The sequence below is a fragment of the Cnephaeus nilssonii genome (assembly GCF_951640355.1).
Source record: "Cnephaeus nilssonii genome assembly, chromosome: 11".
Classification (NCBI taxonomy): domain Eukaryota; kingdom Metazoa; phylum Chordata; class Mammalia; order Chiroptera; family Vespertilionidae; genus Cnephaeus; species Cnephaeus nilssonii.
This window is the reverse complement of record NC_137082.1, coordinates 73,784,670-73,805,488: the sequence shown is the minus strand read 5'-3', so window position 1 is coordinate 73,805,488 and position 20,819 is coordinate 73,784,670. Positions and strand designations below refer to the sequence as shown.

Here is a 20,819-nt window from a genome sequence, read left to right as displayed (position 1 = left end):
CACAGGTCTGGCCACTCAGCAGGGCTCCAGCAATGCTGCTTCCCATTCCCGGCCTCAGGGGCAGAGCGGAGCAGCCCTGTGCTCATCAGCCTGGGCTTTGAAATCAGAAGGTTGGATTTCCTCCACTTGGCCGCGTTTGGCTGTGAGCTGCACTTTCCTGACCCTCTGTCTCCTCCTCTTCTCTGTAAGGGGAACAGTGAGACGTGAATCCGTGAAAGAGAGAGGCTCTGCAGTGCCCTGGGGCATAGGAAGGGCTCGGGAAGAAGACACTGTTGATAGAATAACCATGTTTCTTGGTAAACCCCAGAGTAGAGCCTGATCATGCCTGGGTGGTGGGGTCTTTGGTCCAGGAGCTGTGTCCAGAGCCAGGCTCTGAGCCAGAGCAGAAGTGGAACCATTGAGGGGACCTTGACTCACGAGTAGTAAGGGCTCCTTAGAGATGGAGTAAGTAGTCCCACCTCTTGGGCTGAAAATAACTGCCTGACGTTGGAGTAATTACATGCCTTGGGCTCCCACACAGCACGGAGAACACCCCAATAATTACCGTGTTGTACACAGGCTACTTTTGGCAGCTGAACCTTAATTTCTGCCTCAAAGAGCATCTCCTGGACACTCAACTCCATGGGGTTGTGAACCCTTGCTTCGTGTGAATAGGACCTTCTTGGACAGGGACATAACAGCCACCTCTACTCTCCAAAGGGCATCGCCAGGCCCGGGGCACCCTCACTGGCCCATGGACAGGCTGGGCCTTAGTGATCAGTGGCTTTGCCATAATCTCCTCTCATGACCCTTAGGCTAGGACCAGCTACCAGGTCATCCATGACTGCAGGAGGGCCTCACGGGCCGCTTATTACAGACACAAGCCATCTGGGGTCAGCACCAGAGGGTGGCCTGCTTGGCTCAGAGATGGAGAGTCTGTGTCCTTGGACTGAGCTAGGGGGCTGCTGATTAGGTCAGGGTCCTGGGACAATTGTTGAGGATTTACTGTGTCAGGCCTTAGGGAAAGAGCAGTCAGTGCTGTTGCTGCCCTGCCCTCTTGGGGCTTAGTGTCCTATGGCAGACAGAACCGAAGCGCATAATTAGTTATGTGATTGTAACTGATAAGGTTATAAATGAGATGCATAGGAGCAGTGGGTGTATATAATGGGGGAGTGCCCCCATCTGGGGAATTTGAGCTGAGACCTAAAGAATGAGGAGTGTGTTCAGGTATGTGTGTGTGTGCATGTGTGTGTGTGTGTGTGTGTGTGCACACGTGCTAAAAATGGATGCATGGATGAGGGTGGATGGATGGATGCTTGAGTCCTCCAGGCAGTGGGAACAAGCTATGCAAAAGCTCAGAGGCCAGAGGAAGTATGGTGACTCGGTAGCTGACGAAAGACCATTGTGGAAGGTGTTTGGAGCCTGGAGAGGTGAGGAGGTAGGAGCACTGTGTACAGCTGAGTGTGCTGAGCACTGCGCTGCTCCGGGGTGCCAGTCTTGTAGACCAGGGTGTGAGAGGTGCCCGCTGGAACTGTGCAAGACGGAGGCTGCAGGCAGGGAAAGACCAATGTGAGGGTTTTCGACTTTGTTACTGGAGCAATGGGGAGCTGTGGGAGGGCTTTAGCAGTTGGTGATGGGACTCAGGCCCACTTATAATGCCCAAAGCAGTGCAAACAAACAAGGCCCTTTGTGTCAGGACCCGGGAGAGTGGGTCTTACCGGGGCCCCGCTGCATACTCCACACCCAGTGTGCGGCGGGACGCTCACTCCTGTCCCCTCTGTTGCAGTGCGCTACTTCCTGAAGAATAAAGTCAGCCCTGATTTGTGCAACGAGGATGGACTCACAGCCCTGCACCAGGTAAGGCCGGGCTGGCAGGGGTCCCCAGCTCCCTGCTTCCCAACTGGACAGGTACCCTATCTCCCTGCTTTTTCCTGCCCAGAACCCGCAGGGAGGAGGGAGGGAGGGGGAGCCGCAGCTGCCCCATTTGAAAGGCTTTTGTCTGCTTCAGAGATGTGTGTGTCTGTTACGGACATGCCCACAGAGCCCCTGTGCACGCTCACGCCGCGTACGCACAGCCTCTGAGGACAGGGAGCCTTTGTCCACTGCATCCTCACTTCCCAGCAAAGGGGTTGGCAAACAAAGCAAATTTGTTTGGAGTGTGACAGTTTACGAAGCATGTTTGTGCACACCTACCATGGCATGCACCCATCCTGCTGACAAAGGTGATTGGCAGCGGGGTTGTGTGATCTGCTTAAGAGCGATAGCCATGGGACATCTTTTCCAGGGAGGTGTGATGGGTTCAGTCCCTCTGGCTGGGGAAGGGCTGCTGGCGGTCATCTCTTGCCTGGATGCTACACCAGCCTTCGATCTGATCCCCAGCCTTTAGCTGGCCCTTCCATGATTCGTTTTCATAGCGGCCACGGGGATGCTGAGGCCAAACATCTACTGGTGTTACTCAAAGCGCTCAGGTGTCTTCCTGCAAGGCCCCGGGAGGCCTGGCCCCTGATGAGCCCTCCAGCCAAATGGCTTTTTGGTTCTTTTGCACACACAGTGCTGATCCGTCTACACTTTCCCACGTGCGCTGGTTATCCCCAGTGGACACAGGAGCCTGAGAGCTGTGTTGTTCTGTACACATTCTTTTCTCCTGGGCTCCCCTTTTATTTATCATTTTAGCCATTAGTGTGATCATTTGATATTGGTCCCCCCATCCAGGCTCTGAGCTGCACAAGGGCAGAGCCCCTGTCACTTGCTCATTGGTGTATCCCAGCATCTTTCCCCATGCTGGCATTCAGTAGGTGCTCAATTTGTGCATGCCAACATAATGAATGAACTGATGCCTTCCTGTGCCCTGGCCCATGTTTCTGAGCAGGTGGGAGGCCAGGCTGCTAGAAGGCTGGGTTGGTGAGAGCCTTCCATCTCCCTATGAGGACAGGAAGAAGTGGGCAGACACTGACCACTGCCCTGCCCATCAGCCCCAGGGGCAAGTCTCCACCTTCATCCTTCAGCCCAGTGGCCTCCTGTGTGTCCTCTAGGCTTCTCCTCTTGTCCCTTCCGGGTGCCTCACTTTCCTCATCTGTAAAAGAGGAATAACAAGTACCCATCTCATTGGGTTGTTATAAGGGTTAAATAAAAACCCTGTGAACATCACTTGATGCTGGATAAATATTAGATATTATTCTTATTAGAATTTGCCACATGTTCATTTCTCTGTAAGGGCACTTCACTTATGTGACGTGTGGGCTGATTCTCACAATGAACTTCTGAAATATTATCCCATTTTACAGCTCAGGAAACTGAGGCTCAGGCACAGCACTGTGTCATAGAATTTCCCATGATGATGCAATGTCCTGCGTATCTGCAGTGTCCAGTGTGGTGGCCAGCAGCAACAGCGGTTATCGAGTCCTCAAAATGTTGTTCTGAGGATGAAACTAGGCAAGGCACGGCCAGGGGTTAGCAAGGTGCACGGCCCCAGTACCTCCTCAAAAACATCAGCTCTTCTTATTGATGCCGTGGCCTGTTGTTACTGCTGCTATTTCCCGGGCTGTCATTATTGTTGTCATTGTTATTGCCACTGCTGCTCCAGTGCAACAAAGGAGCACATTAGGAAAAGCTTCCTGTGCCTGCAGAGGAGTGCGCATTTGCTTCGCTTGGCAACAGGGAGCCTTCACTTGGCAACTGAGAGCAACCTGCCTGGATCAATGAGGAAACTCTCTCCCGTGGAGGATGTGTGGAAGGGGAGCGGCAGTTAGGCGGGGAGCGGTGACGAAGCCTCGGCCAGGGCAATGGGATGGGGCATCAGTGAGGAGATGGGATCCACACCCGGTGGTAGATTGGACGTGGGCAGTGAGGGGGCAGAGGGTCATCCAACTGCCAGGTGCCATTTCCCACCGTGGGGAATGCAGGAGGGGAGGCCTGCCGGCTCTGCCATGCACCCCCCATTGCATCCCTGTGCCCAGCCCCCAACCCCAACCCCAACCCCAACCCAGTGCTAGCTCAGACTAGTCTCCCAGGTTCAGGCTGCTCTAGCTCCTGGACTGCAATTCTGGGTGTACAACCCTCTCCCCCTTCAACCTGAGTCTCCCTCCCCCGATCCTCATGTTTTCTGCAGCCCCTAAGGGTGGGATCTCTGGCTCTCCTATTCCCTAACCCCAGGGACCGGGCTGCTGCTCCTCTTGGGGACTGGGCTCCTCTGACACATCATCCTGTGGTGACAGCCTGGGGCTCCTTGCCTTTCCCAGCCACCTCACTTGGGTGCCTCTTGCGCCCTCTGCCGGCCGCACCGCACCACTGCATGCTTCTCCTCACCACCTGAGGATCTCCCGGCCTCACTGGGTTACCTGTGCCCCACTGGTAGGACAGATGCCCTAGACCCAGCCAACCCCCCACTGGCTGGCGCAAAAGGAGAACCTGGGTCTCTAGCACCATCTGTGCAAACGACTGTTCCTTTCCCACGTGGTTTGGCGCTGAGCCTTGGCCAGTGAGGTGTGGGTGGGGGCTGTGGAGCTGACCCATCTCCATCCCCTTTCCCACACCCACCTGGGGCCATGCCTCCCACAGGTGCCTCTCTCATTCTGCTGGCATCCAGTCACTTCGCCCCGTGCCTGCCGCCACTTCTGTGGGCCAGGCCACCATCTCTTAATGGGGAGATTTCAACATCCTCCTAACGTCCCTCCTCTTCCCAAAGAAGCTGCACTGGCAATCTGTTCTCCATATGCAACCAGAGGAGGGATTTAAAAAGCCAGTCGGCTGTGCTTTACCTCCGAGTATACCCCTGCAACGCCTCCCATTGCACTGAAGGCCACGCCCTTACCTGGCTGGGCAGTGCTGAGCAAAGCCCCCCACAGACTTCTCCTGCAGTCTGTCTTCCTCCTCTGTCCTCGCCTCTCCTGCCCATCCCCTGGCTTGAGGCCTCTCTGTCCCCTTGGACTCTTTCACTCTCTGCCTCTGGAGTTAGGGGCTCCAATGACTGCTGGACCCCTAAGTCTAGGTGAGGGGCTGCAGGCTCCTGACCTTCCCTCTCTCTGATGCTGACCCACGTGTGAACAGGCAGGAGCACAGACATGGCTGTCTCCTTGCAAGGACTATCTCAGGACCTCCCCCGCCCTCCAGCCTTTAGGCTGAGCTGGGTTCTTCAGGGAGAGGGTTGGTTATTTGGGGTTTCCCCACAAATTGAGCTCCTGAGTCAGAAATTCCTAAGTCAGAAGTTTCAAACTATGATGGATCTAGGGCCACCCCTTGGAGGCCACTGCTGGGAAGGGGAACCCCCAAACTCTCCAGCTTCCTCTCCTCTCCCTGTAGCCCTGCTTGAATGTATCGGTTATCTAAGTTAGTGTTCTCCATTCAATTTCGTTGAAAGAAAGGCTTCTGGAATTAAAAAGAAAAGTTTTTTTTTAATATATATATATTTTTATTGCTTTCAGAGAGGAAGTGAGAGGGAGAGAGAGATAGAAACATCAATGATGACAGAGAATCATTGATTGGTTGCCTCCTGCATGCCCCCTACTAAGGATGGAGCCTGCAACCCGGGCATGTGCCCTTGACCAGAATTGAACCTGGGACCCTTCAGTCTGCAAGCCGACACTCTATCTGAGCCAAACCAGCTAGGGCTAAAAAGAAAAGGTTTTAAAGCCTCATTAAAAAATGTGTCTCATTCCACCAACACTTTCAAAGTTTTTTATAGTTGACTTTATAAAAAATATTATCTTTATATTTTTATCCTATATGTTATTAACTTACAAAGAAGCAGGCTCAGAAAGGTTAAGTGGCTTGCCCAAGTTCACACAGCATATCATACTGGAGCTGGATTCACTCTCAGGCAGTTTGACTCCTCTGTCCTTCTCGTGGCCACTTGAGGGGAACTGGGGGTGTCCCCACCGGGGCCTGGGGCCTTGCTGGGAGCTGACCCTGCCTGTGTCCCCTTCACAGTGCTGCATCGACAACTTCGAGGAAATTGTCAAGCTGCTCCTTTCCCACGGTGCGAACGTGAACGCCAAGGACAACGAGCTGTGGACACCCCTGCATGCCGCGGCCACGTGTGGCCACATCAACCTGGTGAAGATCCTCGTTCAGTAGTACGTGCCCCTCTCTTCCCCGGGAACAGCCTCCCCTCTGCCTTTGGTTTTTTCCAAGTTCTTTTCACCCCCATCTCTTTCCTTCTCCCTCTTTTTTCCTCTCTCTGCCTCTTCCTCCGTCTCTCAGTGCCTGCCACTTTCTCTTTCTCCCCAATCCTGTTTTCATCTCTGTCTCTTCCTCTCTTTGTTCCTACCTCTCTCCTCCTCTTCTCCCAATTCCCATTTTTCTCTCCACCTCTGTGTGCCTTTGTTTTTCCCCTCTCGATGCCAGTCTCTCCTTCACTCTTGCTCTCACTCTGCCTTTCCACTCTGTCCCTCTTCATTATCTCTCTCTCCCTTCATTCTCTCCCCACCCCTAGATTTTATTGCAGTAAAAATACATGAGACATAGAATTTATCATCGTAACTATTTTGAAGTGTACAGTTTAGTGGCACTAAGTACATTTACCTTCTTGTGCAACCATCACCACCATCCATTTCTAGAACTCATCTTCCCAAACTGAATAACTCATCTTCCCATTAACAATAACAGTAACCACCATCCTACTTTCTGTTCCTATTGTTTTGACTACCCTAGGTACCTCATCTAAGTGGAACTATATAGTGTTTGTCTGGTTCACCAGAGCAGGCAGCTGGGGGAGGTCTGTTGGGACAACTCTCCTAGGGTTTTGGCCTCTTTGCATCTGGGGTTCGCAGGATGCTGAGCCACTGTCCTTGCTAGGGTACACGTTGGTGGGATTGTGGGTGCTGGATGCACAGCGGGGTAGTGGATGTGAGGCCAGAGGGCAGAGGCAGACAGACCAACCCTCACACCTACCTGGCCCTCAGCCTGGCCCTTTCTCTGCAGTGGGGCTGACCTGCTCGCTGTCAACTCCGATGGGAATATGCCGTATGATCTCTGCGAGGATGAGCCCACCCTGGATGTCATCGAGACGTGCATGGCGTACCAGGGTAAGAGCGTGACACATGCTATCAAGTGGGCTCAGGGTAGCGTTGCAGCGAGCATCTCTTAAACCAACGCAGGTGAACACGTTAGCAAGCTGCGTACCTGCCTGCTCATGCTCAGGGCCCAGGAAGTGGGATGGGTCCCCGTTATTATTATTACCGTGTGATTAACAAGATGAGGACACATGCTGTGCAGAAGGGAGGCATTGTTCTCCTCTGTGTCACCCCCACACGCGGGCGGCCTCAGCTGGCCTCGTCTCCTCTTCGTCAGCTGTGACAATTCAATAAACATTCACAATAAAGATATATTCCCACTTGGGAAAATAATAAAAAGTCAGGAACATTCGCCGGTGCCTGCCAGGCACTATGCTGGCTGCCAGGGGCCGGGTAAACAAGATGTGGGCTGTTCTCAGCCACAAATGAGCTTCAGAGAGGAAACAAATGTAGCAACCAGAGAGACCTGCCCCTGTCCCCATGCAGTCTCGGGGCTCCTCCCCAGGAAGGAATCTCAAACCAGACCCTGGGCTGCAGCCCCGGGCCTGTCCAGGCCCTGCCGGGTGGTGTTTCTTCCCTGATCCCAGCAATAACCGCTGATTTGCTGTGTCCATTCCCTGGCACCCAGGCTTTAACCATTCATCTTCTGCAGAGGCTCTTAACAGTTTGTGCCAATCTTGTGAATCTATGGACCCCTTCTCAGAATGATATCTTTAAATTCAGTTATCAGAATCATCTATAATAATAAAAGCATAATATGCTAACTAGACCGGACGTCCTTCTGTCCTTCCGGACAAAGCTGGGGCTACGAGGGAAGCCCGGGTCCCGGGTGCCTGCCGGCAGCTGGGGGAAGGAAGGCCTACTCTTGCACGGATTATAAAGGAAACCTACTATATTAAAATAAAACTACCAACATATTTAAAAATGTGTTAGCTACCAACTTTATTGGTTCATGAAACAATCAGATAACATGACACGCAAATACCTACAGTTTCTGTTGGTGAGAACGTCACAGGCACCGCTCATTCTACTGTGGGTTATGCCTATGTTCTAATGGAAGGAAATGTTCTATTTCATTTAAAGTTTAATAAAAATAATCATGTATATTTTTCTCCTTTCCAGTTTATAGATCTCCCCTGAATTCTATCCAAGAATGTTTGATCTAATGGACCTTTATTATAGAGCATGTCACTCTCTCACTAAATACCATTCGTAGCTGCCAGTAGCACTTAAACATTTTAGCGTGAGGTTCAGGCTTTACAATGTCTTTCTGGGTCCCTTCACCTCAATTTATTCAACTCTCCATTTGAAAGTTATATGTGGGTAGGCAAAAGTAGGTTCACAGTTGTATGTGAAACACAGTGTTTATTCTTATGTTATTTATTATTGTATTACTTTCTTTAAAATTTTTTTTAATTGATTTCAGAGAGGAAGGGAGAGGGATAGAGAGATAGAAACATCAATGATGAGACAGAATTATTGATTAGCTGCCTTCTGCACACCCCCTACTGGGGATTGAGCCCACAGCCTTGGTATGTGCCCTTGACCGGAATCGAACCAAAGACCCTTCAGTCCTCAGGCCAACACTATCCACTGAGCCAGGGCTTACTGTATTGCTTTCCATACGAACAACTGTAAACTTACTTTTGCCCACCCTTGTGTAGTCATTAATTGAGTCATTCCCTTAACAAAAACTCATTGAGCCTTGTGCCAGGTGCTACAAACACAACTGTGCACGAGATGAAAAGAAACTAACAAACCCTGGTCAGACAGGGTGGTCAGGGGAGGGCTTCTGGGAGTGTGTGTGATCTGGGCGGGACCTGGAGAATAAGACAGAGCCAGCCATTTGATCAGTTGGAGGTGGGTATGTGGATGGTAAGGGTTTCCAGGTAGAAGGACAGCATATATATTAGTAACCGATATCATTACAGTACCTCCTGGGTGCCAGGCAGGAGCGTTCTTTATTTTATGGGCCAGCACATGTTTGTGTTCATTGAGCCTGGAACACAATGATCTATGGGCATGTCTGTCTACCTCCTTGACTGGCAGACCCTGGGGCGCAGAAACCTTGCCCTCCCTATCTGCCTCTCCTCCCCTCCCCACTTTGAGGCCTAAGCCTGGGGTGCTGACCAAATCTCCCTCCCCCTGTAGGCATCACTCAAGAGAAAATCAACGAGATGCGGGCAGCTCCCGAGCAGCAGATGATTGCAGACATCCACTGTATGATCGCAGCGGGCCAAGACCTTGACTGGATCGACGCCCATGGTGCCACACTGGTGAGGACATGGGCCAGAACCAAGACCAGCCAGAACGGAAGTGGGCCAGCATGTGGTGGAACACACACCTCTACCATTGGGGCCTCTGTTTCCTCCCAGCCAGTCTTCTGCTGGCTTCCTTTTGCCCTAATTGGCTGGGAAGTTGGTTTCTCTCTGCCTCATCTTCTCGGTCCTTCATCCATTCCCATGGTGTGCTTTGTGATCACTCAGGGCTCCCTAAGAATGTTAACCACTTCCTGTGTGTTCATCATGTGCTAAGTAGTTTATGTGTTCTCTTGGAGATTGAACAAAAGGGGCAACTAAGGTGGCGTCCACCATCGGAGGCTTTGAATGGTGCCGGGTAGAAGAGCTGGGGCCTTAGCATGAGGCTTTCCCTTATTGGATGTATTGGTTACTATGGCTATGTAACAAACTACCCCAAAGTCAGCATCTTAAAACAACATGATATATTTACCATCTCACATAGTTTTGGTGGGTCAGGGAATTGGGAACAGTTTGGCTGTGTGGCTCTGGCTTGGGGTCTTTTATGAGGCTGCAGTGAAGTTGTCGGCCAGGGCTGCTGTCATCTGAAGGTTTGAATGGGGCTGGAAGATCCACTCCTAAGGTGGCTGGCAAGTTAGTGCTGGCTCCTGGCCGGAGGCCTCAGTTTCTCACCTCCTAGGGACTTCTCTTTAGGGCTACTTGAGTGTCCTCACAACATGATGGCTGCCTCCTCTAGAGTGATTGATCCAAGAGAGTATAAGGTAGAAACAGTAATGTCTTTTATGACCTAGTCTTGGAAATCACACACTGCCCCTTCACAAGATCCTATTTGTTAGAAGCGAGTCACTCAATCTGGTCTACATTCAAGGGGAGAGAAATTAAGCTCCATCCTTTAGCAGGGGTGGGGAATGTCCAGCCCATGGGACATATAAGGCCCACGAAATAATTTGGTCTGGGCCTGCCAAGGCATTAGGGGTGAGTTAATTAAATGTTTAACCAAATACAGCAGGCTAATTTTTAAGGTGATAATTTTGTAATGCCCTTGAATGATATTATAAATATCCAAATGACCCTTGGCAGAAAAAAGGTTCCCCACCCCTGCTTTGGAAGATGTGTCAGAGAATTTGTAAGCATATTTTTAAAACCACCGTATTGGACCCCTGAGACCTCTTCTACAGGGCTCAGCATGTAGTAGGGACTCAGTAAATGCTGTTGCCTTAACCACAGGCACTCTAAAACCAACCACAGGGGAGAAGAGCTCACCTCTCTGCCTTACCTTCCAGGTCCATATTGCAGCTGTAATCATTCTCTGCAATGGGGTTGGTATTTCTACCTCATTCTGTTCCATTCTCCTGGCCCCAAGAATGATCTTAGACTTGGGTTAGGGCAGTGGTCGGCAAACTCATTAAATGTCAACAGAGCCGCAGTTTGCCGACCACTGGGTTAGGGAGAGGGCTATTTCACCTCCAAATGTGGGACTGCCCCCCTTAGGGAATGCTCACTTCTTTCCTCTCCTTCAGCTGCACATAGCTGGCGCCAATGGATACCTACGAGCAGCTGAGCTTCTCCTGGACCATGGAGTGCGCGTGGATGTGAAGGACTGGGATGGCTGGGAGCCCCTGCATGCGGCTGCCTTCTGGGGACAGGTAGTATACACCGAAGGGCTGTGAGCAAGGCCAGCATAGGATCAGCCTGCTGTCCTTGATCTAGCAGTTGGTTCAAAAGAATACATGACCTGCTTAAGGTGTTGACTACAGCTGGAGTATGGGATATGAAAAGACCTAGGGAGTTTGCAAAAGCATTTGACAAGCTGTAATCTAATCCTATATAATAAAGAGCTAATATGCTAATGGTCATTATGCTGTGAGGCATAACGACTGATCACCAGGAGGGCGGGGCAGTGAGCTACAAGCGGCCGGAGAGCTACTGAGGGCAGGGCAACGGGCGGGCGGAGAGCTACGAGCAGCGGTGGGTGGTGGGTCGGCTGGCCAGCTGAGGCAAGCGGCAGCGAGTTACTCGCGCATGGATTCGTGTGCAGGGCTACTAGTGGGTTGATGATTAAATTTGCCAAATTAGAAAACTCCAGCATTTCTGCTTTGAGTGGGTTCTCCATTTGTTTCCCAGATATAAAACCCTGATTGCAGTTTTTGCAGTCCCTCCCTAGATACCCGGCAACTCTAGAGTTACAGCTACTCCGTTTTCTTCTGTTCCTTGGTCCAGGCATATTGCAGGTGGTGTCAGTCCATTGCACTCCCAGGATTCCTGGCCCCAGGGTTCAAAGCCTTCCCTGGGAGTCAACTTTGCCCCACCGTTCTTTGGGTCACATCCCAAGAGGCCTTGGGCATTCTTTCCACCTCCTAGGCTTTTTGGGCCCTGGGCAGTGGGATCATGGGCTTCTTCCTGCGTTTCAGATGCAGATGGCAGAGCTATTGGTGTCCCATGGGGCCAGTCTCAGTGCTAGGACATCCATGGATGAAATGCCAATAGGTAAGGCCAGCACAACACCTGGTACACATATAGGCTTTCATCAACTTTTTGATAGGTAGAGTGATAAATGGGTGAATATATGGTTGGACGGATGCTGGATTGGTGTGTGGATGGATGAATTAATAAAGTCATGGATGATAGATTAATGGATAAATGGACAGAGAGATGGATGGATGGATGGATGGATAGATAGATAAATGTATGGCAAAGTGGATGAATGTATGGATGAAGTAGGAAATATAGATGGATGGATAAGAGGATGGATAGATAGAGGACAAACCTATGGATGGATGACTGGGACATTGAAAAGGTAAATAGATGAGTGAAAGAATTAGGTGGTGGGGATATATGATTTCAGCTTCTTTGCATAACTTCTTGCTTGGGCTACATGGTACCTGCTTGTTTCTATTGATACTTCTTGTGTCAGTGGAGAGCTGATAAGGCCTAGTGGAAACTATCAAAGGTGTATGATTCCTTCAGTCATAGCTGGGAACCTCAGGAGTTGTGACTGTGTATGGAACCTGGGTTTCCCGTTCGTAGTCTTCTCTTAAGGATTGGGTGGTAGCCCAGGAAATAAGGGTGGGATTGTTTTCTCCTCTCCCTGCATGCCCCAAAGGATGATTGGAGTTTTCATTCGGTTGGGAGGGCAGCTCCTCTGGTCCGGAGGGCTCCCAGGGGCCACAGGCTGCCTCCCACAACAGACGCCTCTGCTCTTTCAGACCTGTGTGAGGAAGAGGAGTTCAAGGTCCTGTTGCTGGAGCTAAAACACAAGCACGATGTGATCATGAAGTCACAGCTGAGGCACAAGTCGTCCTTGAGCCGGAGAACGTCCAGCACAGGCAGCCGTGGGTGAGTCAGGGGCCAGGCAGCCAGGGGTCCCCATGCCTCTCCTGCCTGTGGTGCCTCGGATACAGCCTCCAGCACCCCCTCTCTCCCTTCAGGAAGGTGGTGCGTCGAGCCAGCCTGTCGGACAGGACGAACCTGTACAGGAAGGAGTATGAGGGCGAGGCCATCCTGTGGCAGCAGCGGAGTGCAGCAGAGGATCAGCGGACCTCAACCTACAATGGGGACATCAGGGAGACCAGGACAGACCAGGAGAATAAGGACCCAGTGAGTGGCCTCATATCCTGCCCCAGTGTCAGCCACTGCCTTGGGAGGAGCACCAGGCCCCTCCCTGATCTGGCCTCTTCATCTGAGAGCCTTCAGAAGGAGGTTAGCTGGGCAGGCCCTTAGACCAGCTAGATCCAGTCTGATGGTGGTGGCTAGCTACTGTGGTTAATGAGGCAAGCCGAGGGTGTATTTGAGTCAGAGCTGGGAGCTTTGGCACCCATTAGGTTCTCATAATCCACAGGGAGTGAGTGACCACCATGTGCCTGCTCGTGCTCCGGCAGATCTAATCCGCACTTCCCAGAAAAGGGATTCAGTAGGGCAGCCACCCTGGGAGCTAAGGACACTGAAACTTCCAGGGTGGAGGGGATATAACAAGAAGTTGAGAACTGTGTTTACCAGAACACATCTGATTGGAAGAAACTTTTTGAAAAACTGAGTAGGGTACTGGTAGGACCTCTAAGCAGCCTGCCCCAGTGGTAGCCAAGGCCCTGGGCTTGAGACGGCTTTCCTAAGAAGACGCTCTATTGGTGTCTAGGACTGCTGTGACAAACTGCAGCAAACTTGGAGCTTAAAACAGCAGACCTTTCTTTTCTCACAGCTCTGGGGGCTAGAAGTCTAAACAGCAAAGTGTCGTCCTCTGCATGTCTCTCTCCCAGCTTCTGGTGGCTTAGGCATTCCTTGGTTTTTGCTAGCATGGCTCCAAACTCTGCCTCGGTCTTCACATGGCCTTCCTCATGTGTGTGTGTCTGTGTCTCTGTTTTCTCTTATTGGAAAGATACTAGTCATTGGATTGGGGCCCACCCTAATCCAGGGGGACCTCATCTTAATCTAATTAATTCCTTCTGCAAAGATCCTACTTTCAAATAAGGTCACATTCAGAGATGTGGAATTGGCATGAATTTGGGGGGACACTATTCAACTCAGTATTGATGCACTCAGGTCCATGCCTGGCTGAGTCTGCCGAGTGGGGCCAAGGGTTGGGGCCAGCGCAGAATTGCTGGGGACAGGAAGGGAGAGGCTGGCTGTACTAGCAGCGGTCTGCCTTTTTGGTTCCACCACCACACATGGAGCAACTGAAAGCATTTCTAGAGAGTATTGCCTTGGGGGGATGCAAAGTGATTAGTTGCGTAGTGTGTGCACACATCTCAATGGGACCCTGCTTCCCCAGTGAATGGGGAGGTCACATGTGGGCTGGTCTCACCAGCAGGAGTGATGGCATCTGTGTAAGGGAATCCCCATCAAAGCGGCGGGCTGGGATGGAGAGGGCAACACGGAGGCTTTGTTCCATCTAGTCCCCAAGCTTGTGGGTTGGGGAGAAAAGAGCTGTAGACAGAAATCAAATCACATTTCAGATGCCTTATTTTTATTTATACATTTCTTGGAGATCCCTAGAATCCTAAGCCAGTACATGGGGACTGCCTCAATTCTTAGTTGCAGAATATTCCAGTACAAGGACATGCCGTAATTCTCCACCTGCCTAATGATGACTTTCAGGCTTTGCTCTCCTGGGGAGCGTATCTGCAAAACAAAGTCCTGGAAATGGGCTTGCTGCAAAGTATTCATTCTTCTTTAAAAACAAATTTTTTTAGATGATGTGATTGACATTGACCTCCAAACAGACTGTGGCAGTTTACATGCCTAGCTATTTGCCCACACCCTTGCCAGCACTGAGTAAGAACAAACTTTAAAGACACTTGTCAATGTGATTGGTAAAACTTGTTGTTTTAATTTTTATGTCATTAATTATTAGTGAGATTGAATATTTTTATTTTTTTCCTGTATTTACAGGCTATATTTTGCTGTGAACTGTATATTAGTGTCCCTGTTGATTTTTTTCTTTTGTGCAGTAGAACCTTTATAAATGGACTTTTAAGGGCTCTTTATTTATTTGGGAAATTAGTCCCTTTTTGGTCATATATGTTGCAAATATCATTTCACTTTTGTCATGTGTCTTTTGATTTTTTAAAAGTTTTGCTTTCTTCTTTTTTTTAAATTTTAAATTGATTTCAGAGAGAGAAGGGAGAGGGAGAGAGAGATAGACACACCAATGATGAGAGAGAATCATTGATTGGCTGCCTCCTGCATATCCCCTACCAAGATTACCTGGTTCATGGGTCAACACTCAACCACTGAGCAACACCAGCCGGGCTATTTATGGTGATTTTTGCTAGGCTTTACATTTTCATTATTGTCAAATATATCAACCTTTTCCTTTATAGTTTCTAGGCAGCTGTAGTTATACAGGGATTTCTGGGTGTAAAGGACCTCTGGGTAGGAATCTCTGCTGTTTCGAATGGAGATGTGCTGGGAATTCAGAAGAAGGATTGCAAGTGACCAAAAACCCAATTGAAGTCAACTCATATGAAAAAGGAATTTACAGGCTCATGTAACTGGAAAGTCTTGGCCCAGCTGGATCCAGGGGCTCAAAACACATCGTCAGGATAAATTCTCTCTCTCTCCTTCAGTCTTCCTTCACATCAGCCCTTTGACATGGTGTCTCCCCAGCCCCCAACTTGTATCATTCTCACCACCCGCAATTCCTATAAAAACAGAACTTCTCTTTCCCCATCATTCTAGCAAAAGTCCCAGGGTTGAGTTTCATTAAATCAGTTTCAGTCAAGAACCCATCCCTGAACCAATTCCTATAGTGAATGTGTTGACCATCCAGGCCGGGGGTCAAGGATCTCCTTGGTCAGCTCTCCTAAAACACATTGACTGGTGAGTTCCCCAAAGCAAAAAGGACATCCTATTACCCAGGTAGGGAAAATGGATGGAGGACAGGTCCAGACAATAATGCCCTCAGCAGAAGTGCAGGTGGGTTGTGGGTTCAGAGCCTCCTGCCAGCTGGTAACGTGTCCTTTCCCCCCTCAGAACCCCCGGCTGGAGAAGCCCGTGCTGCTCTCTGAGTTCTCCACCAAGATCCCACGAAGTGAAATGGACATGCCTGTTGAGAATGGCCTCCGGGCTCCGGTCAGCGCCTACCAGTATGCACTGTCCAACGGGGATGTCTGGAAAGTGCACGAGGTGCCCGACTATACCATGGTCTACAGCAGCCCCAGCATGGCTGATGCCACCCCACCCTGGAGTGGCTACAAGGAGCAGAGCCCCCAGACGCTTCTGGAGCTAAAGCGGCATCGGGCTGCAGCCAAGCTGCTCAGCCACCCCTTCCTGAGCACCCACCTGGGCAGCAGCATGGCCAGGACGGGTGAGAGCAGCAGTGAAGGCAAGGCCCCCTTGATCGGAGGCAGAACTTCACCATACAGCAGCAATGGGACCTCGGTATATTACACGGTCACCAGCGGAGACCCCCCGCTCTTGAAGTTCAAGGCCCCCATTGAGGAGATGGAAGAGAAGGTCCATGGCTGCTGCCGCATCTCCTAGTCTCCCTGTGACAGAGGAGAGAGATGCTTTGGGGAGGGGTCCCTGGAATCCAGGACAGCCCTGGCTGGGAGGCTTCAGAGGGCAGCTGCAGGGAGATGGGCTCTGCTTTCCAGAGGAATGCTACCCCACCTCTCAGCCAGCTGCCCATAGCATCACCCCTTCCCATGGTCTGCTTCCTGCTGCATTGTCTGCCATCAGAAACAAGGCCCCTAGGGGCTTCCCGACTCACCCTGCTGTCTGATTTGGGGGAGGGAGGGCTGGGATTCCAGTTCTGTTATTGATAAAGGCTTCTTTGGACCAGTACTCGCATGTCACATATCAACATACACACACACACACACACACACACACACACACACACACACACACACACTTCATCAACGTGTATACAAATGACAACTGGACTCATGGGAAGCAGGTGGAACAGAGCATTTGTGAGCTATTCCTGAGAGAATGATTGAGGTTAAGACTCAAGAGTTTTATCACCACTGCCAATGTGGCTTTAGCAGGGGAGGGGGCCTGCTAAGCTGAGACCCATAGTCCTGCCCAGGGTCCTATTGGGGTCTGGGCCACCATCCACATCTGACAGGAGCAGGAAGTGCTCTCTGTGCCCAGAGGAAGCCATGAACCCACATGGGTAGATGAAATGGACACAGACCTGCGCCCCACATCCTTGCTCATGCCAGGAACTAGTTGTGTGAATGGCCAGGAGCCAAGGTGGAAAACCAGGCTATTCTATTCCCGGAATATTCCAGATCACATTTTGTTTTTGTATGAAAGCATCAAAAAATGGAGGGGGTAACAAAGGCAGTATTTCCCAAAGTGAGTTTCATAAAAGGACTATTTAGGGCTGTAAAACTCTAGGCAGGAGGTAACTGAATTTGGCTGCTTTTATGGAGAATGTTATTATCATTAGGTTGTCCTGGCTCGTGTTAGAAAAATGAACTTAGGAGCTTCAGTTGGAAGGGCTTTTCCAAGGAGAGGGTGCGTTCATGTTGGCAATTTCTCAGCCAGCCCTCCTCAGACTGAGCCATCAGAGTGAGCAGTGAGGGGCTGCTGCCTGCCTCCCCCTCCCCACTCCTAGAGTGAATGCTCAGGACCCCAGGCCTTGCTTTGCCAATTGGCCCTTGTGAGTTCCTGCCTGGCCCAGGGACTCCCAGCCTGTCCCTGCTGGAGTGGTGACACCCCAGGGCTGTACATCCACAGTGCCCATGGCTAACACCCTGACCTGCATTCAGGAGAGTGTTGGTGGGGAGGTTGGTCACAAGCCTGTTCCATGCCAGGAGCCAGCTGTGTGACCACCCATTCAACTCACCGGTGGGGCAGACTGCCCATCACCTCCCCACTGCATTCTCTCATGAGCCCCTTTGAAATTGTCGCCCATGAGTTGGGCACTATCCACTGGCTCAGCTAAAACCCATTGGTGTAACTAATGAGCAGGTTTGTTCCCTGCTCTATGCACCTTTTATTTGTCCTAAAACTACCTCCTTGGAGCTCTGAAGGTGCCCCCTAGATCCAGATTCTGCAATTTGGGGGACAAATCTGGGTTCCCTTTCTGAACCTCTGAAAACTCTCTGGGGGCACCTGGGCCAGGGGACTGTGGCTGGAGAAGTTCCCTTTGTGCCACAGCTTTAGTAATGGGTCTGCTGTTTGTAAGTGCCAGTCCCCACTGGGGTCCCCACACACTCCCCTAACCCAGAGGGAGCTGGCTCCCAGGGGGCCTGGCTGAGGCTTTCCCAGGAGTAGAGCAGCTGGGCAAGAGAGCACAGGGCTCAAGAAGTCATTGTACCCCTGGTGGCTCTTGTATGCAGGGAGGGTCACAGCACCAGGCCCCCCACCCCAACTCCAGGACAGTTCCAGTCTTGGGTGGAGGGGCAGGTCAGGAGACTATAGACTTGTGTGTGATGCCTCCTATGTCCCTGGGGTCTGGAGTGGGCTCTCCATCATCTCAGCCTATGGCCAGAGCAGCCAGGGATATACTTAAAACTGTTCAGAACAGACTAACACTGAAATTCCTTTTGAGCCAACTTAAGCTGTAAGCTGGGGAGTGCCGAGGGAAGCCACATACTCCTCCAGAGAGAAAGTTGGGCAGGTTTTTGGATCTGTTTGCTCAGGGTCCAGAGATTGGAGGCATTTATTGCCCACTCTAAGCCCTCTGGCCAGCTCCTCCCCTCTTGCTTCCTGCCTCCTGGGCTGTTCTTCTCTACCCAGAAGGCTGGGAATCCCACTGATTCCCCAACAGGAGACAACTAAAGACTCTTGAGCACAAGCTCATATTTTCAATCAGGGATAAACCAGTCCCTGTTGGGGCTTCAAGTACCTGGGGTACTTTTCCCATAGGTCTCTTGGATGTTGAAGGACAAGCTGGGGCCAACGTCATTTATTCACTCATGAAGTTTATTGAGTAGTTGTGACATACCAGGCACTATGTTAGGTTCTGGGGGTTAAGAAAAGACAAGATAGAATGAGGAGACTGCTCTTATGATTTTCATCCCTCGAGGACCATGGGTGTCAGCCAGCCCATTCAATTAATCTGAGATAGAGTGACTGCATCCTGGTCCAATATCCCTAGATGACATTTGCCACTAAATGCAGACGCTGGATCTTGGGTTCCAGGCAGACACCATCCCAAGTCTATATGGAGCTCTCAGGGTTCCTAGCTGCCTTCAGGCCAACATCTTTGAGGCACTATATAATAGCAGTTTGAGGTCAGTGTCTAGAAGAATAAGGATTCTGGAATTTGCTGCCAAATGCATCTCAGGTTTTAAAACTCATTGTCTCTTACTCATTTTTGCTATTTATTATATAATCTTCCTGCTCCACCAATGGATAATGGGAAGAAAAAGAGCTTCTCCTTTAACATCGAAGCCTTTCCTCGTGAATTGCCTCTCTTTTGGGCAGGTGTGGGTCAAGGAGCTGGAAGAATGCTGGCAAGGTTGACCAGATGCCCAGCTCTTGCTGAGATCCAGGTCTCGTGGCAGCTCCTGGCAGATTGAAGGAGGCTCCTTCCAAAGCAGGTGCCACGTGGCTCACTGTGAGCTCTGGCCCTTGCTCTCACTCCACCCTAAGCCCCAGACTATTGAAAATTGGTGAGTTTCTGGCCAGTAACTCAGGGAAGCTGAATGAACCCTAGACTCAAGTCTACTAAAGACTTCAGGATGTAGTTCTCCATCAGATATGCAGCGTCAATGAAACTGCTCTGCACTGTTTGATCAACTTAAATGGGTTTAGAAAGTTAACAAGGTTATGTCCCCTGTCCTATCTCACCACAGTTTGTTGGCTTTGTAGTAACTTAAGACTATTTGGGTTCTTGGTGTCAGATACTTTTTGATCTTGAGCTCTCTCTTCCATCTGCTTTCCCAGAAGGCGCTCCCTATAAGATGCCCAGAAGGACTATATTTAACTCTTGCTATTGTAGCCTGGGGATAGCCTCCCCACCCCCAGGGCACATAAGAGCAAAGGGTCATGTGGTCAGTGGATAACTCCATAGAAGTGATCCCTTTGCTAAAAGCTATAGCCCTCTCCTTGATAGGAGTCTCTTGCTGGCCAGTTGGCCAGAGGACCTGCTTCCCATGGGCATGCAAGTGCCACAGTGCGGGGCCTGGCTCTGCACACCCAGGAAATGTCTGCAGATCCCCAGCCCTCCGCAATAATTCACCAGACCAGAAGCCACTGATGTACAGAGAACAATTAAGAAAAATGTATTTTATGTGAAAAAAAGTTAAAACTCTGTATACTGTATCAGCAGCTTTGTGTAAAAAATGGCAATCAAGAGAGTCTAATATATTTAAAACTTTTTTTAAAAAAAAATCCTCAAGGATCTTTGATATTGTATTGAAGTAACTTTCAGGTAGCTCCTCACCATCCGGCAGTGGTGGGCCTCATGTCCAAGACCATGGCCCAACCACATCCCAAAGGGGCATGCCCCTGGAGTTGCTTCCAGCTGCCAAGGCCTGTGACGGAATTCGCTGTTGAGTTTTTAATTAAGATTATTAAATTCCTTTTAATAACATCTGTAAGTGTGGCTGTGGTCATTGCTGTGAGCTCTCTCGAACTGTGCTGAGTTGAATTCACAAAGAGGTGATGCCTGGGATAGAAAGTGGGGAATCCCTGCCCCCCACCACAGAAGACTCTGCCAGGAGGCCCCGAAAGCAGAGGGAGCTCTGATGTCTTTCTAGACTGGGAGATGGTGAAACCTCGTGAATTCAAGAAAAGGTAGATGATTGGGAATGACCTTCACTCTGTCAATGCTCCCTTTGGAACTAACATTGGTTACACTTTCAAAGGTTTGTCTGATGACATATTTATATGTAACAGGGCTGCCCTGTTCTGTTCTGTTCTTGGGAGTGCACTATCCTCTTCCCCACCTCCCACCCCAATCCTTTTCCTCATATAGCTGATAGTGAGGAGGTAAAATGCTATATACTACTTCACATTACAACAACACAGCAGGTGAAACCCTGCTTATTCTTACTTTTCCCTCAGGCAATCGAGGCATTGACAAGTTATGCGGTTGCACAGTCCCAGACCATGGACCTTGTCTTTGTCATTTGCAGACATTTGTTGGTATCTCAGAAGAAGATGGAAAGAGTGC

General features: G+C 50.3%; 1 protein-coding gene across 1 annotated transcript in view; it reads left to right on the top strand.

The window, feature by feature from the left end:
• PPP1R16B (protein phosphatase 1 regulatory subunit 16B) overlaps positions 1 to 20,189 on the top strand; it is a 98,703-nt gene extending 78,514 nt beyond the window's left edge. The window contains exons 3-11 of the mRNA XM_079784871.1: positions 1,766 to 1,836; positions 5,905 to 6,050; positions 6,898 to 7,001; positions 9,141 to 9,265; positions 10,768 to 10,893; positions 11,659 to 11,734; positions 12,454 to 12,583; positions 12,676 to 12,844; positions 15,716 to 20,189. Of these exons, the coding sequence (XP_079640997.1) occupies positions 1,766 to 1,836; positions 5,905 to 6,050; positions 6,898 to 7,001; positions 9,141 to 9,265; positions 10,768 to 10,893; positions 11,659 to 11,734; positions 12,454 to 12,583; positions 12,676 to 12,844; positions 15,716 to 16,225 (1,457 nt within the window). The 3' untranslated portion in view covers positions 16,226 to 20,189. The remainder of the gene's footprint in view (positions 1 to 1,765; positions 1,837 to 5,904; positions 6,051 to 6,897; positions 7,002 to 9,140; positions 9,266 to 10,767; positions 10,894 to 11,658; positions 11,735 to 12,453; positions 12,584 to 12,675; positions 12,845 to 15,715) is intronic.
• Positions 20,190 to 20,819: the final 630 nt, after the last annotated feature.